This window comes from Myotis davidii, unplaced genomic scaffold (assembly GCF_000327345.1).
Source record: "Myotis davidii unplaced genomic scaffold, ASM32734v1 scaffold812, whole genome shotgun sequence".
Taxonomy (NCBI): domain Eukaryota; kingdom Metazoa; phylum Chordata; class Mammalia; order Chiroptera; family Vespertilionidae; genus Myotis; species Myotis davidii.
In genome coordinates, this window is record NW_006284238.1 from 3,389,649 (window position 1) to 3,404,918 (window position 15,270).

At 36.7% G+C, this 15,270-nt stretch overlaps 1 protein-coding gene across 4 annotated transcripts in view; it reads left to right on the forward strand.

Moving 5' to 3' along the window:
* The window catches only part of MAN2A1 (mannosidase alpha class 2A member 1), a 160,255-nt gene that overhangs the window by 97,854 nt on the left and 47,131 nt on the right, over window positions 1-15,270 (forward strand). For all 4 annotated transcript variants that reach the window (XM_006754267.2, XM_015568442.1, XM_015568452.1 and 1 more), the window contains 3 exons: window positions 11,862-12,027; window positions 13,289-13,504; window positions 14,460-14,582. In XM_006754267.2, the coding sequence (XP_006754330.1) occupies window positions 11,862-12,027; window positions 13,289-13,504; window positions 14,460-14,582 (505 nt within the window). The remainder of the gene's footprint in view (window positions 1-11,861; window positions 12,028-13,288; window positions 13,505-14,459; window positions 14,583-15,270) is intronic.

Sequence of the window (15,270 nt, forward strand, 5' to 3'; positions counted from 1 at the left end):
AGCACCTCTGAGGGAAACCTGCCCTCAAAATCGCCCGCTGCCAGACAGTCCAGTTTCTCCCCGCATGAGTTCTGGGTCCCCAGAGACTTCCCGGAACCGGAGTTCAGAGCCGTTGGGATCTTGTGACTCCCTCCGGATTCAAAAAGACAGCCGCGTCCTCGGGTGCCAGCCCCTTTCCGCGCGCGCGAGTCCCCTACCTCTGCGCTTCTCTCCTGCAGCTTCTCTGGGTCTCAGTGTGCCTTTACTTCCTTCTAGTTGTAGAGTTTACAGTCAGCCAGGCTTCCTATGGTTCTGGATGAAGTCCGTATTGTTTCTCTGAGGTATTAATCAATTGTTGTGCGCGGCATTAATTTCCTGGTGTTTATCTCTGCCGCCATCTTAGTTTCTCCCTCACACATTGACTTTTAAGTGATTTACAATGTGGAGTTTGTCTCAGTACTTTCAAGTTGTTCTTTATATATTTTATGTGAACTTCATAAAAGTCTTTCTTCCTAGGCCCCTTGTAATTAGTCTGCTGTGACTTTGTTCCTAGGTACAAAATTATTTTAGATTTTACTAAATTTAGATTTTATTGTGGAAGTGATTGAACAGACTGAATTTTAAATGATAGTTTTAAGGTTTCTTAAAAGCAATGACATAGTAGTTGCATGTTCAGTGAGTACCTGCTAAGTTGCCTGGTAAGTCTATATTTCAAAATGACAGTTTGCTGTTTATATTTTAAATCAAACTTTCTTAACTATCCATGAGGTTCTAGTTTATTGTTCTCATTATAGGGGAATTGAGTTGTGTGGTTTGTCTAATGAAATTAAACTGATTTTGCTTGTTGATGACATCTTACAATTATCCCATCAAGGACTACAATCAGGAAAGTGCTGAAGAAGGGGAAGAAAAATATGGTGAGATATTTTGATGCCTTGTAATATAAAGGCAGAGTTAGCATGGAGACTACCACCTTTAGTTTAGGAATGATTGAATAATTTCCAGTAAGATATCTAGAAATATGTAACTTGTAGAATCTAAGAAAAACTTTGGAAAGAAGATAAGATAGTGCTAGTGAAGAGCTGGAATTAGTTTATGTGTGTCTGCCAGATAATGCAAATTTTGAATGATTCTGTTCTGTTATTGCTGTAATGCCAAAGGTTCTTCCTCCATAGTTGGAGTTACATAATACACTATGACAGTGTTAAAGTAAATTAAGTATCTGGCTTGTGAGTGATTTTTTTAAGTGGTTTGTATTGGGTGGAAGTAATTGACAATAATCTTAATATATAAAAACTCTGGGTCCCTCACAACTGGAGTTTCAACCAACTGGAAGTCAGTCCTCCAGTCCTGCTGACTGCTACGGCAGCAGGCGAGGTGACCCAGCACTGACTGCTGAGGGGGCTGCAAATCAGGCCGGGAGAGAGGCCTGAAGAGAGAAGCAGGGTCTGATCTGTAGCCTCTGTAGCAGCTGTTAATCAGCACTTGCCTCTCTCTTTTGCTCTGGGCCTAGCCAGCAGCTGAGCCTCCATTTCTCTCCAGACCTCCACCGGGCTGCTGATCAACCCCGCCTTTCTGATCAGGTCCTGTTGATAGACCCAAAGACGCTGACTGACATAGAAACCAACCAATCAGAAACAAATCTGGGTAAAGTGTGAGGAGCCAATGGCTTCCTAGGAGGCAGAGCTTTTGACGCTGACTGGCATAGAAACTGACCAATCAGAACCAAATCTGGTTCAACTGTGAAGAGCCAATAGCTGCCTAGGAGGCAGAGCTTTTGACCCTGACTGGCATAGAAACTGACCAATCAGAACCAAACTGGCTGGCAGAGGAGGGCAGTTGGGGGTGAGATCAGGCCTGCATTGGAGGGCAGTTGGGGGGCGAGATCAGGCCAGCAGGGGAGCAGTTAGATGTTTATTAGGCTGGCAGGGGAGCATTTAGGGGGTGGTCAGGCTGGCAGGCAGAAGCAGTTAGGGGCAATTAGGCAGGCAAGCAGTTAGGAGCCAGCAGTCCTGGATTGTGAGAGGGATGTGTGACTACCAGTTTAGGCCTGATCACTGTGGCATCAGGCCTAAACCGGCAGTCAGACATCCCTTCACTCTAGTCCTTTTTGTACTCATTCATAAGCTAGGCTGATAATTAATAAAGAAATGAGAAACAGGGATATAAATAGTATAGTTACTAGTTTGTCAGTTTGAGAGGCTCATGGAAGTGGCAATAAAAGTGCCCCCCCCATCCTCACCCCCCCGCATGAATTTTGTGCACCGGGCCTCTAGTATGAGAGATTCCTTGGTGGTTTATTTTTTCTAGTTTCTTGAAAACTTAGTCCTCTTGCTCTTCTTTTCCTCAGTGTCCATCCTGTCTTCTGAAATTGCTAACATACAGCTAAAAAACTCAGAGCACTTCGGAGCATAGACTGAAGTGATATGGCATATTTTAAATTCTTCCATTCTTCTGAACCAGATTTTTTCCCTTCTAAATGTAGATTAAGAAAGCATGCACTACAAGAGGAACAAGGAAAAGAATTTTAGTTAAGGTTTCCTGATCCTAAGAAAGTCAGGGAGGGCTTCAAGCCCATCTTGGACGTTAGAACACTTCACAACTTTGTGGTAAAAGAAAAATTTTAAATAGAGCCTTTGGACTTATGTATTTCATCCTTATCAGGAAAGTAGCATTATTTGATAATTTTATTCTTTTAGGCAAAAATTCTATGTGCAATTGGGCTATTTTTTTACACTGATATATGTCTGGGTTTCAGATTTTTTTTGTAGGTATTTAATATATACTCATAGTATTTTAGGTAATTGGACAACTTGTGTGCTTTTTTGTTCGAAATGTGTTCTTTATCTCTTGTAACATCGTGTTTGTGTTCTCTAGTGTTTTGTATCTTCTTCAATCATTTTATTGGATTGTAGAGTAGATTGTCTTTCCCAGGACCAATATTATGTCTTAAAAGTGTTTTGAAAGTAGAAAGTGGCTTTGTGTTTTGTTGTTTTTCTGTTTTTACCTCTTATATGATGCCTCACTAGCATGAAAAGATGTAGCACCAATGAAAAGTTGTTTTCTCTTCTTTTCACCTAACAGTCTTACACAAGATATATTTCAGTCGACAAAGTGAATATTTGGTAGTTCTGTCTTTACCAACCAAAACAACCTTATTTTACTACATTAACTTTGAAGGTCTTTTTATTTGTGAAAATCAGCCTGTTTATGTACTGTGTATTCCTCCAAAGTTACAGCGTTTTATCATTGGAGAAATGAAATTTTCTTTCAGTAGATGAAAATTACATTTTGATTGAACATCATTCCTTATGCAGTCACCCATAAATATAATGTGTTTTGCTGTCTTTTCAGAAAATGGCTACAGATGTGATTTCTGAATTGACAAGAAAATAGAGCAACTTTAATGTTTTAGGTAAAACAGATGGTATTTTTGTTTTAGGCAAAACTATCTGAGAGTGAAAGCAACTTAATTGGTGGCAAGATTCTTGGGGTCAGCCAAATTATGTACAATTTGTGTGTCTATTTCTTTTATTGCTTCAGTATCAAAAGTTTTGAGTAGTTGGAAAAGAATATTTATCCTTTTTATTGACTTGCTATTTTTTGTTATGTACTGGAATAGGTACGAGTTTTCAATCCTATTTTGTTTATAAATGTCATGAAATTACATGTTGATTCTACTTTGGTTATACTTGTGCCTTAGAAATGCTTTTCCCATTGGGAGAAAGTCCTGAAATATGTAGTTATACTTTTGAGGGTTAACACTCTATAGTATTGAGTTGCATTTGCAGCTATAAATTCTGATAACATTGATGATACTAACTCTTGTTTCCACATCATTGAGCATTGGGCAGATATCACTGTCAGATGCCTGGAGAGGCACATACTGTGAAGGGAGCCCTGGACTGAAAGTCAGGGGGTCATTCTAGTCCCACCTCATCACTAACCAGCCTCTTGTTTTTGAAACTTTGATTTCAGAGGAGAGAGGAGGCTAAAATAGCTGGTTCCCAGGGTCATGTCCAAGTGACATTTTCTTATTTGTTAAAACCTAAATCATTTATAATGCATTCATCTGGATAAACACCAGGAAAGGAACTTCGGGGGTAGAAAACTCAACTCTGAAAAATAACCAATTTGTCCAATAACTGGGACATAGGAAACTATTTTCCAAAATATCAGCACTATTGCAAGAGGAAGACTTGTTGTATAGCAATTCTCTTTCTACCACCTCTTATAAAAGGTCCCTTTTGCCATGTAAGGTTACATATTTATAGGTTCTGGGGATTAGTATGTGGACATCTTGGGTGGATAATTATTCTGCCTATCATACCTGGTAACCTAAAGTTTATATTTCCAGTGGGTAAGTGGATAATTGATTGAGAAACATCAGGATAAATCTATGTAGATGTTCCTTAAGCACCACAAATTCAAGCACCTCAACTTGAATTTATCACTTTCATCTTGAAACCTCCTCTCACTGCCCTTCAATCTTGGTAAGGGTACCACCATCACTCTTCTCCTCTGGAAACCAGGACTTACAGAAGACTTTTTTTTCTAGTTTACCCCATCCAGTCTTATCCAAGGAATGAAAAAATTCTGATAAGATACCCTACCTGTTTCTCAAATTTGTTCTTTTTGTATTTCTACCACTCTCTAATTTATATCTTAACTTTACTTACCTGGGCAGTTGTAGCTATCTACTTGGTTTTCCTATTTTGAGTCTTGACTCCTTAAATTCATCCTCCACCTGACAACTAGATATACGTATTAAAAATTAAAATATTATCATATTAAACCTCACTCCCCATAACCTATATAATAAGGTCTAAGCTCCTTGCAGTGACTTAAACTACCTTATAACATGAGATTTATTTTCCTTTCTGGTTCCATATATTGGCATTTTAGAGGTACTTCACTATGTAGATTCCAGTGGTTTTGGATAGTCTGTATGCTCTGTAAATAACATCATTTTTCTAAAATCTGCATTTGTTCTTGGGAGCACTCTACCTAAAGTATTTTTCTGCTTTTCTTTCCTGGTTATCTCCACCACATATCCTACTTTTAAAAAGTTGTATGTTTTTGTTATATTTTTCTTATTTAAAAAATACTTTGTAGATAGTGTTTTACATCCAGAAATATAAAAAATAGTTGCATAATATTCAGTTTATTTACCTAGAATTTAGAGCAGTGGTTCTCAACCTGTGGGTAGCGACCCCTTTGGCGGTAGAACGACCCTTTCACAGGGGTCGCCTAAGACCATCCTGCATATCAGATATTTACATTACGACTCATAACAGTAGCAACATTACAGTTATGAAGTAACAATGAAAATAATTTTATGGTTGGGTCACAACATGAGGAACTGTATTTAAAGGGCCAGAAGGTTGAGAACCACTGATCTAGAGGAAGTATACCTATTAATAGTTTAACTTCTCTTCTGCTGAATATATGTTGTTAAACATATCTGCTGAGTTGTTAATTTCTAATATTCATCCTTTTGGAATTTCGTACAGTTAATTTTCAGTTTTAGTATTTAATTTTTGTGGTAAAATGTCTTTTTATTTACTTTATTCATGTTTTCCTCTTTTTATTTACTTTATGTTTTCCTCTTTTCTTGGAAAGGATTGAACTAAATTGAGGCTAATTCACTCAACTTCCTGTTTAGCCCACCAAGTTTTCATCTTATAGCCTGAAGGCCCTACTCCCTGAAATCACATAAGCTGTCTCTGACATTAAAGGATCTCAGAAGCTTTCTATTTAGATTTAAAACCTCCCCTTCTGTGTAGCTCCTAGTATGTGGCACATGTTCTGATGAGAAAGTCAAACGTATACTTGAAGCCTCCTAAGTCCCCACCAAGTGCTCTTTTGGGCCTTTGTGTTCTCACAGTGGTCTTCATGTAGTCTTTACACTGGCTTTGCATGGAACTCAGCCTCTCCCCTACTGAGAACTGGCATGCCCCAGGATGAAATGGCCACCATGGCAGCTCACTTCTCTAGAGTCTTTTCTTCCTCTCAGCAATTCTCTATTATAGCGATTTTCAACTTTTTCATCTCATGGTGCATATAAACTAACTACTAAAATTCAGCAGCACACCAAAAAATATATTTTTGCCAATCTGACAAAATAGGTATAATTTTGGTTTAGCCCCATCAGACAGGTATCTTTGTGTTAACTGTTGTCATTTTTTTATTTGTCAATCTAAGGGAAACAAGGTCAGTGCTCCTGACTAAGTAGTCAAGTATTTCATGTTTTACGATTCTTGCAGCACACTCGTTGAAAATTGCTGCTGTATTGTATTGCCTTCAAGCAAATGATTACTTATATTTTATCTGGCTAGTTGGCCAGTAGAAGTAACTGCTCTTGTTTGTCATCAGCTGCTCCGTCTCTCCTGGAAATGAAAGTATAATATATCTTTCAACTTTAATTTGATAAAAGAAAAATGCTCACTTTTTTCTACTCCAGTGTTTATATTTCTATTGATTTGTAAGAGCACTTTACAAATTTCCTTAATTTTCTTTTATTTTTTTACTCTTTAATCTTATTGTTTAAGATGGGAAAGTTTTAAGCTTTTATTAGCAAATCTGCCATCCTTTTACTTTGTTATATTTTTCCCCATTATAATTAGAAAGACCTTTTGTATCAGAAATTACTAATTTTGTATATTTTTTGTTTAAATTCATCTAGAATCAATTTTGGCGTATTGTTTTAATGTATCCATTTAATCATTTTTTTTTTTGTCTCATCTGTTTTAGATATATTATAGGACTAGAGGCCCGGTGCATGTATTCACGCACATTGAAAAGAAATTAATTAGAAGGTGGCCGGTGGGGCGGGATTGGGTGAGATGGGCCAGACATGCCCTGGAGCCAGCCTCCCCCGGCCCCTCCCTGGCTGGCTGCACTTGGGGTGGTGCTGGGGCTCAAAGGGCATCTGCAGAGTGAGCAGGGAAGAGGGGGAGCCCTCTGGCATGTGGGCCCCTTAGTCTGGCCTGTGGGGATCGGGATGTAACCAGGAGTCCAACATCCCCCGAGGGGTCCCAAAGTGCAAGAGGGCACTCTGCAAAGTTGCTGTCGCTCAGCAGCTCCTGCGTTGAGCGTCTGCCCCCTGGTGGTCATTGTGTGTCATAGCTACTGGCCAGTTGGCTGGTCGCTGGTCAGCCAGATGTTTAGGCTTTTATATATACCGATTTTTTTCTTCATTAATGACCCATTCCTTTTCTCACCTTTCTCCCAACAAAAGGATTTCAATGAGATTTTTTTTTAATCCTCACCCAAAGATATGTTTATTGATTTTTAGAGAGGGAAAGCGAGAGAGAGATGAGAGAGAAACATCAATTGGTTGCCTTCCATTGGTGCACCGGACAATGCTCCAACTAACTGAACCACTCGGCCAGGGCGTAATGGGATTTTGATAGGCATTGTGTGAGATTCTGTGCACCTGTGCTTCTACCCTCTCACCACCACCCCTGTTGTTTCAAGGTATCTGTGTTATCACCTGTGGTTTTGTTAATATCTTTCATTTAGATTTATATATCTCTTACACACACAAAAAAACAACATTTAAGGCAATTCAATGATGTAGGTTAATTAAAACATTCACTCCACTCTCCAGTATGATTCATGTACTATGGTCCCTGGTGAGGATGCCAGGAGGTTTTTTTAAAGGAAAGGAGAGAAATTAATTGCTATTGAGATTCTACTTAGTGCCAAGGCTGGGCTATGTGATTTTTCCAAACATTTTATCATTTAATCATAACAACAATCTTGTCTCCTGATTGTGAAGATATTCGATTTGGAGAAATAAAATAACTTGTCCAAAGCCTCTCAAAATCTAAGTGCCATACTTGGGTTTTGAGCTTGAATATGTCTGACTTCAGAGTCTAAGAGTCACAGAACTGAATGTGATTGTTGAAGATCTAATACATCTCAAAAAGGCCCCTTTGTTTTCATATCTTGATTCCCCCCCCCCAACCCGCCCCAATGGCTAATATGGTAAGGATTATGTTTTAAACCTAGAAAAGTAGGTGGGCTGTATTAAAAGGACTTCAAATTTAGAAATTGCAATTTTTGTAAACATATAACTCCAAATATATATCCATATCAAAATACTATACAAAGGTTACTATTCCTAATTTTTTATTTACTTTTTAAATATGTTTTATTGGTTTTTAAAGAGAGGAAAAGAGAGGGGGAGAGAGAGAGAGAAACATCCATCTGCTGTCTCCTGCATGCCCCCACTGGGACATGTGCCCTGACCAGGAATTGAACCTGTGACCCCTTGGTCACGGGATGATGCTCAACCAACTGAAACACACCAGCCAGGGCCACAGTTGTCTTTCTTAACATGACGTGAATTATTTCTACAAATGAGGGAATTCTGAATATAAACATCTTGATAGAATCTTCAAAGATAGAACCATGTGAACAGTGGAATTCTTTCTACTTCTTTCATAAAGTGATTCCCAGCTTGACATGAGCATATAGATGGCCTTTTATTTTTCTCCATTCCTTTTTTCCTAATCAAAAGCAGATCATTTTCTGCCCTCTAATTCTATGGACAGGTAGCGTATGAGTGCTTTGTCTTCATGTGGTAAGAGTTGTTCTTTGATATAGAGAATTGAGATAATTGCTGGTAACCCAAAGTGGTTGGGGCTTAGTGTCATGAGAACTAGGAGTTTGGACGTGACTTGGTGACAGATGAGAAGTAGGAAGCTAATGCAAATATGGGAGGATTTGGGGGAAGAGTTCTGAGCTTCCTATACAGTTATTTCCAAGGTAAAATAGAAATTATTCTCATTACTTTGAAGCATGAATGCATGGAACAGATAACAGATCTCAGTGTATGGGAGGAGAACGTAACCTAAGATCATATATGCATAAGCCATGGACACAGACAATAGTGTGGGGAAGGCCTGGGGAGGTGCAGGGTTTGAGGGAGAAAGGAGGAAAAACATGGGGGACAGCTGTAATACCGACAATAAAAAATTATCATTTTCAGGGTATAGATAGTACTCTTTTGTTAGTGTGGGTAAAACATTAATTTCCAGTAAATGAGCATGATATTATAAGATATTAAAAACGTTGGTTTTGCTGAAACCGGTTTGGCTCAGTGGATAGAGCGTCGGCCTGTGGACTGAAAGGTTCCAGGTTCAATTCCGGTCAAGGGCATGTACCTGGGTTGCGGGCACATCCCCTCCCTTTCTCTCTGTGAAAAATCAATAAAATATATATAAAAAAAAACGTTGGTTTTATTCACAACTAAAGGGCTTAAAAGGGCTCAGGTTTGGGAATATTAGTGGTATAAGAAATGTTTGGTTACCGAACATAATAATGACAGTGAAATTTAATTGTTTTATGATGGTGTACTTATTCCCAAAGGAAGTATAATTCATATATAATCATGTTTCTTCTATACTTAAAATATACATAGATAGAAGTTTGTGTGTAAAAGATAAATTTGTGCTGTGATTCACTTGAAAAATATGCTGTGAATCTCTAATTATGTTAAAAATATTATTTTCTTAGTGCAGCATTATGCTCATTATATACTCTACACATTTAGCTTTTGAATATATTTCTGGCATGATAATTACATAATCATTCAGTACAGTAGAAACATCATTATGGTCAAATACTAATTAGCTACTAAAATGAAACAAAACAGAACCTAGCTCACAGCTTATTATAAAAAATGATTTAATATTATACAAAACCAAATGTATGGTTAAAGTTATTATTTGCTTTAAATGTGAGTCATTTCTTTTTTTCCCATGGGAAGGAATCAGTGTTCTGGATGCTTGTTATCTAATTTATTGCTTGAGCACATATTACATTTTATTTTCAGAATCTTTATGACCAATTCTGTGTAGTAGAGTATCCAAAGAACTTGCCAGGGAATTCTAGGCTTAGTACCAGGGTGTGCCTCAGGGCTTCTACACAATTAGGAGACTGGCTGGAGTCAGGGAACATGGAGTTCAGTAGTAATTAGTAAATTATTCCTTGCTAGGATGCTGATTTGAACATCTTTGTTGCTGAGGATGAGTGATCCTCAGCTATTTTTTCTTCCCCAGTGCACCTTAGGAACAGAGTACCATCCTGCTAGTAACATTGAATCTTGGCCATTGTGATTCTCCAGTGTGTTCATGATAGAAGAATAGTCAGGTACAAGGTTAGCTCTAGTACAAAGCAATAGGAGGGTGCAAAAAGGTTGATAGATCCCTTAGGTAAGTCAGTTAAGCATACCCTTCAAGGTATGCTCTCTTTGAGAATTGCTTCTGTAGATAAAACGGGATTCATCTAGTATTAGGAGGCCCCGATGGTCTTCGTAAATATGTTTTAACAGCATGGCTTCTACTGCTCTTCTCATATGTGTAAGGAATCTCGATTATTTCAGAATATTATGTCAATCATAAATGTTTCTCTTGACAAACACTTTACAGATTTTATGCTCCATCCCCTTTATCTTTGTGTTTTCTGTTGTGCTTCACTTTAGTTTTGACCACTATAGGTATTAATTTTATTTCTTAATGAATGGTCTGTAATGCAGTTGAAATATACAGGACACATATGTAGGATAAAGGACCACTACTAGACTTTCTGATGCACTGACTAAATGATGCTATCTTGATCCTACCACCTTTGTTGTAGCTGCTAAGTCTTAGGGAGAAAAGCAGTACTATCTAATTTTAGTTCTATGTTCTTGCAATTAAAAGATTATATAGGAAAACAATATTTCAGATCATGAAAATAATCACTAATGAATCAGTGAATTGTAGTATTGGTCAAACATCGTCTTTGCAATATCCTCTTATTTAAGTAAAGATAATATGATACAAATTTGGTTAAAGTTAAAATCATAAATCTTGCAAAGGCTTCAGAATTCATGAAGTCTGTGATATGATGGTCTAAAACATTTCTACTCAGAGGAAAAGCCATAAAACTGAATATCTGGCCAAGTGATGCTACTGAGAAAACTAAGGATGTTAGGTTCTTCAACTGAGAATCACTGGAATATCGAAGAATGGAGAGAGGACTTAGGAAAAATGATGAAGTCCTTGACTTTTTAAAAAATAAATATAGCTATGTTTAGGACCATCCTGTAAAAACAAATGTTATAGGAAGGATGTCATAATGTACTAGTATAAAAACTGTTGGAAAAAGTCTGACCAAAACCCCACTCAGTTCATTTTTTTTTCATTCTAAAAATAACACTAGTGGCAAATATTGCCTAAAATTATTTAATAGTTTTTATTTTCCTTTCTCTAGCTAAGTCCCAATCAAATATTTTGCCACTACTTATTATAAAATTTTATCCCCTATTTTAAGTAGATTGATTTCAAATATCTTTTTCAGAACTAAGTCTCTTGGATATAAGGGCCCCTTGTATTTAAAATATAAGTGTGAATTATGTGATTCCACATGTATAATCATACATTTTTTGCTGTTTTAGTGGTCTAAATGAATGTCAGAATTTTAGTTGAAATTAATTATGGTTAAATTACAAATAACTTATATATTTCTTTAATTCAGCTAGATTAGGCAGGGATCAAGATATTAGATGTATAGAACTAATTCTTTGAGACAGATCATATGTATATCAGTAATTTTTCTGGGACATGAAAATAACTTTATTACAATCCTATTAATGGCTTCTATTTGTATAACATTTTATTCTGAGAAAGTGAACCGTTGTTTCATTACCTTTGTATTGTGCAATATTTGTTGTGATGAAATTGCATGTTCTCCAAAAGTTTCACCAAAATGTTCTATGTAATTTCTCCACATGTTGACTCTATGACTATCTGTGAGCTGAGAGTTTACAAATAGCATTAAAGAACTGCAAGTATTTTGAGTCCACAATAGTGAAGCAGCTGTTTTTGCAGGTATCTTGTGGTCTATAATCCTTCAGAGCAAGAACGAACCTCACTGGTCTCAGTCTGTGTGAGTTCCCCCACAGTAAAAGTGTCCTCTGCTTCGGGGAAGCCTGTGAAAATTCAGATGAGTGCGGTTTGGAATACAGCCACTACTATTTCACAAACAGCCTATGAGGTATGTTTCTGCCACAGAACTTAGAGGCATCATTAAAAAGGTATGGCTAGTTTATATATGTATACATGACTCCTAGAACTGTCCAGTCATTGTGTGTGAAGCGGTTAAAATTGTACTTACCAGGAGGTTTAACTGGCCAGTTAAATGACGCAAGGAAAATAGATTCTGTGTTTCCCAAAATATTAGAACATTTATTAGTATGTATATTCTATGTTACTGTTAGCTCATATTAGCATGTATATTGTATATCTTTGTAAGCATGTATATTGTAACTTTTTCCTTAAGTAATCATTACAGAATGTGGATTTTTTGTTGTCTAACTCAATTTAATGATAATTATGCATATCAGGATTGAGATAAATTCCACCTTTCTACATAACTTTGGGTACTTTTAATTTTTTATTGCAAAGGAGAGACATATATCATGAAAGAGTTATTTTCTAAAATGATTCTTCTCCAAGATATAATTAGGGAGAATCTGGACCAGGTAACAGACAGGGAGGGGGATTTCTTAAAATAAGCAATATGAAACTAAACCCCAACATCATTAGTAAGGTTGAAATTTTCGAGTCTGGAGTGCAGTTTTAACTGTTACTTCTGAAGACACAGCCATAAGTGAGGAATTCTAAAAGAGATTTACTTCCGTTTGTCAAAAGCCATTGCTAGCTGCTCTAATAAACTCAGAATCCTTTAAGTAGAAATGAAAAGTATGATACAAATTTTGGTAAGATATTACAGGAAACACCCCATCTAGAAAATAGAACAGTAGTTCCTAAAAGGTCTTGTCTTACAGTATGTGCATCCTCTAAACCTTGTTCAGTATCTGCTAGATCCCAGGCATTGGGTGGCTGGTGTTGACTGAACTAGTGTGCTTAATACTTACATTATTACATTGCCCATTTTTCTGTTTAATTTACTGAAATATAGTATTGTAAAAAGATCCTAGTAATTAGGAAAAAATCATTGTTTGTAGTAAACCCTTATTGTTATTGGGAATTTCCCCCTCTGAACATTGATGAGCACTGTAAGACAGTTGAGAATGGTCACATGATTTCATTTATTCAGTGAAAACAATGTCTGATAGTCCTACTAATTTAAAGTTATTAGGTTACTGGGATAAACTGAGATGTTGATACTCTACCCTTGAGTTATCAAAACATATCTATAGAATTAGCTTGTTCTTTTCACCACAAGTATAAATGTGTTTTCTTTCAATAGAGTACATTTTTCTTTAATAAATTCCCTCTTCTATCTTTTAAAGATCTCTTTTCTAGCACAGATGCCACCATTGGGACTGCAAGTGTATACACTTGTGGAATCATCGAGTTCATATCCACATGTTGCTGAGTATGTCCTGTATAATGGTAACATAGAAAATAAAGGCATTTTCAATGTGAAGAATATGAAAAATGCTGAAGAAATAACTCTGGAGAACTCTTTTATTAAGCTTCAGTTTGGTCAATCTGGGCTTATGGAGGTATGTTCTGAATCGTTCTAAAATACATAAAAGGCTTATCTGTACATATAAAAGACTAAGCGACAGTTATGACCGGTCGACTGATCCCTATGACATTCACTGACCACCGGGGGCAGATGCTCAACACAGGAGCTGCCTCCCGGTGGTCAGTGTGCTCCCACAGCCAGCCTCCTGTAGCCAGCCCCCATTTGCCTGATCAGTATTGGGCAAGACAGGCCCTAATCGGCCCCAATCTCTGGCCAGGCCAAGGGACCCCACCCGTGCACAAATTCATGCACCAGGCCTCTAGTTTTATTATAATGTGTAGAAATTACTTATGCAAAGGGGAAACAGTCTTTGCAAATACTCTGAGAGAAAAGGTGAATGAGCTTTGTGAACCTTCTTCTTGTGGTCTTCGTGACCACTTGCTTCATACAAGTATAGTTTGTGGCTGGTGCTCCTTTGTGAACTATTTGTAACTGATCCACAAAAGTGTAGAAGCAGTGACTCTTTAGAAATGTCTAGAAAAATTTGAAAACAATTTGACAGAGTCAATTTATGCCTACTGAATCTATAAAAAATTTGAGTATGTGTTTGGTATATTACTTTAAATTTAATTTTCTAGTAATTCACTTTTATTGTACTTTACAAAAATATTGGTTCATGCATATTGGAAATAAAAAATAAGCCTTCTCCTCCACTACAGAAGATTGGAGAAGTACTGGTCTCAGTATTTTAATTTGTGTATCTCTTTTTTTACAAAAGGGTGTTTTGACTTTTTGTTCCGATTGTGAAGGTTTTTAATTCTAAGGTTAAGTATAACATTTTGAGTGTTCATCCAAGAATTGTGAATATTAGAGACTATTAGCATTTTTAAATCTATCCTGAGGTAACTTACTAAATTGACATACATGGAACCAGATGCAACATCATTAATATCTTAACACTGAGTTGCCTTTAAATTTTTTCTCTTTAGGAAATGATAAATAAAGAAGATGGTGAACCTCATAAGGTAAAAGTACAATTTTCATGGTATGGAACCACAAGTAAAAAGGACAAAAGTGGTGCCTACCTCTTCTTGCCGGATGGGGAAGCCAAAGTAAGTGCTGGTGAGCTGAGTTATTGTAGAAAAATAGCTTGGCCACTGGGTCATATTTCTTCATAACTTTTAGTACTTTAAAAGAAATAATACCCTTGTCCCCGCCCTTAACTGAAAAGGTAGTATATGCAAATTTTGACACATTTTTAAAATGCAGAAAACAATAAAATTTATCAACTATTTCATAAAAGCCCATGAAAACCAATGCCAGTATTTTGATGTATAATTGTCTTTTATACATACCCTTTTCCACCATCTTCAGGTTTTGTCTTACTGCATTACATATTTTTCATTGTAACAGTGCTCACAATCTGATGGTATAAGTTTCGAAAACACAATTTTAATGTACACTGTTGTGTTTTAAAGTTTTAGTATAAGATGAATAGGTCTGAAGGTCTGATTTAAACCATGGTGATAGCTATATTGTATAATTGAAATTTGCTGAAAGTAGAGCTTCATTGTTCTCACCCCAAAAAAAAAGAAAGTGTCTGTGCATATGTAAAAAAAAAAAAAAAATCCTATTGCTGTATATGTACATTTTCCACCAATACTTCATTATTGTAACATTGTGATAATCTTTCCCTGTAACATTATTTTTATGCAATGCTGATTATTTTCTGAGAATAACTTTCCAGAAGAGTCCTTTTGTGTTAGTGGATGAGACCTTGTAAGGCCTATGATATATACT